General features: G+C 39.0%; 1 protein-coding gene across 1 annotated transcript; it reads right to left on the bottom strand.

Moving 5' to 3' along the window:
- Positions 1–976: 976 nt before the first annotated feature.
- LOC133671472 (probable disease resistance protein At4g27220) lies at positions 977–2,317 on the bottom strand. The gene has a single exon (XM_062092243.1). The coding sequence runs from the start codon at positions 2,315–2,317 to the stop codon at positions 977–979; it is 1,341 nt and encodes a 446-aa protein (XP_061948227.1).
- Between the last annotated feature and the right edge of the window lie 414 nt (positions 2,318–2,731).

Raw genomic sequence — 2,731 nt, 5'->3', positions numbered from 1 at the left:
TCAACAATGGTGGTGAAGCCATCCTTCCTTAGTCATAAATTGTAGGCACCAAACTTGTGCCACTTGCCTTGCCCCTTGTATTTACATGGATGCTTGCCTATAAATAGGCAATGCATCCAAGCATTGTAAACACACCACAAGAGAGAAACAAGAGAGGAAGAGAAGAGTGAGAGAGGGAAAGTAATCCCACAAAATTGTGAGGTATTTGCGAGAGAGTAAGTGAGGTGTTTTCTCCTATTAATAGAGAGATTTCAGTTGTTCTCCTATTAGTAGAGAGAGGTTGTAATTCCCACATTACTTAGTAAAATCCTTCTATACTTGCCCGTGGACGTAGCCAAATTGGGTGAACCACGTAAATTCTTGTGTGTCTAATTTCTCATTTTATCCTATTCTTTGTCTTTTATCTTGTCGGGTTTGCATGCCAGTATCCTAACAGACTTACCAAAATAATTTTCAATTGTCGATGCTCCATAGAGTGTTTAAGGCACAAGCCACTCTCTCCCAGGGAAGCAATGATTTTTAGTCCAAGTTATCATGTGCGTGCTTGAAAGTTTTTTTGCCCCGTAATTGCAGCAAAATTTGCATTTTGCATCTAAAACGATCGATTGCAAAAACAATCTGTAATTTTTCTTGCAAAGATCTGTTAAGAAATTATAAGATCTGGACTTGGATTTAGAACTAGAAAAATCTTCTAAATGAATAATAGAAAAGAAAAGAGAAGAGAAGAGAAGAGAAGAAAGAAAGGTAAGCTTTACAACTGGAAAAAACATTATCAGCACTGGCGTTGTAGACTGTCGTCTGCCTAGGACAAATATGAAATGTTTATTTCTATCACCCTCCCGAGCACTCCTTACATAAATAGCATGACGTCATACCTTTACTATTAGGTAAAGGTTCCAATACCAAAATACAAAACAATCCCTAGAAATCATAAAATCCTAATTTCATCCCCGGAATAATAGCATATGGCTAGAAATCATAAAACATTCTCAACTGTGTTCAACAAACTTTCAGGATCTACTTCAATTTTCTTAAGAGAATGGGAAATAGTGATCGGGATCCTCGTTAGCTGCGGGCAATCACCCACGGTAATCTCTTCGACAGAATTGCATTGAAGTCTTCCAGAATAAATGCTTTTCAAATTTGGTAATTTCTTCACTACCAAAACCCTCAATTTATCAAATCTACGAAAAGGAGAGGAATGCTCCTCTCCATGTACCAAAACTTCACAACTTCCCATTATCTCCTGCATGTTGTAACAATCTTCGACTACAATCACTTCCAATCGGAGTTCAGACAACAACCAAGGAGGGAGCAGCACCATCATCCCATGACATTTATGTATCACGATCTCTCTGAGTTTGAAAAAGACACCAAGAGCAGGTAGCTTTGAAGGTGCTTCAAAAAGGGGTGCTTCAAAAAGGGTTTCTAAGATTATCAAACCATCAAGGTGTAGAATCTCAAGCCCTCCAATAACATATGATGGACATAAGCTTCTCATGTTTTGACAACTCACAAAAACTACTTTTGTAATGAAGCGCCCGAACAGAGAAATTGCATTGTCAATCATGAGGTCATAAAACCAAGCCTCTTTAATTAACCCTGACTTCGATCTTGTATAATTTAGATCTTCAAGTGAAGAGAAACAAGGTCGTCCCACAGTAACCTTGCATGCAATTAGTGAAATGCTCTGTCCACATCGGAAAAATCTGAAATCGTCAAGATCACGGAAGTTGCATTCCGAAGTTTGCAAATCATATAATGCGGAAACTTCATCTCCTCTAACTGAGAGAACAACTTCAGATTTCTGATGAAGCTTGAGGAACTGTAATTTTGAGAGTTGGGGTAAAATACCCGACCGTAAAACACGCACCCCACTTCCATCAAGATTAAGATACCTGAGATCCTCCAGCCTTTCCATTCCCTCGGGCAAATCTTCAAGTCCAGTGTAACTGAGATCCAACTTCTCCAATGCCTTAAGCTTTGCTAATGATGGTACATAACTCAGCTTTGCACACCATCCCAGCAACAATGCAGTTAGACTCGTCAGATGACAAATAGAATCCGGCAACTTCTCTATATCTGTGTCGGAAAGATCAAGAACCTTGAGTCCGATGAGGTGCTGGAAAAAAGAATCCCCGACCAAATTCAATTTGTAGTTTCTGCATAACAATAATGTTGAGAGACGGGGGCACATTGGTGAAAAGCCTGTTGGAATATTCTCGATTCTATTTTCCATGAGTGAAGCTCTTAACAGTTCCTCTCTCCACAATCTTACATCGGGTAATTCTGTTAGTTGTGCACCTGCTTGAACCATAGCCCCCCCCCCCCCCCCCCTCGTTCAATATTTTCCAAGCCATATCCCAAATCAAATCATGCATCTTGACATATCTGTAATCTTCATCGTCCCTGGAACCTTCTAATAAGCTGGCATCTTCAAGTTGATCAAGCATGGTATGGCCCCTATCAAATAGTGCATGCCTTCTCCCATTTCTTTGACTATACCCACGTCAATCAAATACTCTATCAAGTCCTCTCTCAAGATGATCTTGCCTTTTGGAAATAGTGTATGGATTTGATCTTCTACTTAGGTGGTCTAACAGATTTTTTTATGTATAAGTAGGACAGGCCTAAACTTAAAAGAATGTTTGATTATTTCAGGCTATAATAATATCTTAAAAATGAGATATCTGGAGATCCGGTCATTGAATCAAAGTTAAAAAAAATTTTA

This window comes from Populus nigra, chromosome 13 (genome assembly GCF_951802175.1).
Source record: "Populus nigra chromosome 13, ddPopNigr1.1, whole genome shotgun sequence".
Classification (NCBI taxonomy): Eukaryota; Viridiplantae; Streptophyta; class Magnoliopsida; order Malpighiales; family Salicaceae; genus Populus; species Populus nigra.
The sequence above is the reverse complement of the archived record's forward strand: the minus strand, read 5'-3'. Positions and strand labels throughout refer to the sequence as shown.

Bases quoted from the DNA above. Each gene is read 5' to 3' on its own strand.
- LOC133671472 (XM_062092243.1), bottom strand. From the start codon at position 2,317: ATGGTTCAAGCAGGTGCACAACTAACAGAATTACCCGATGTAAGATTG.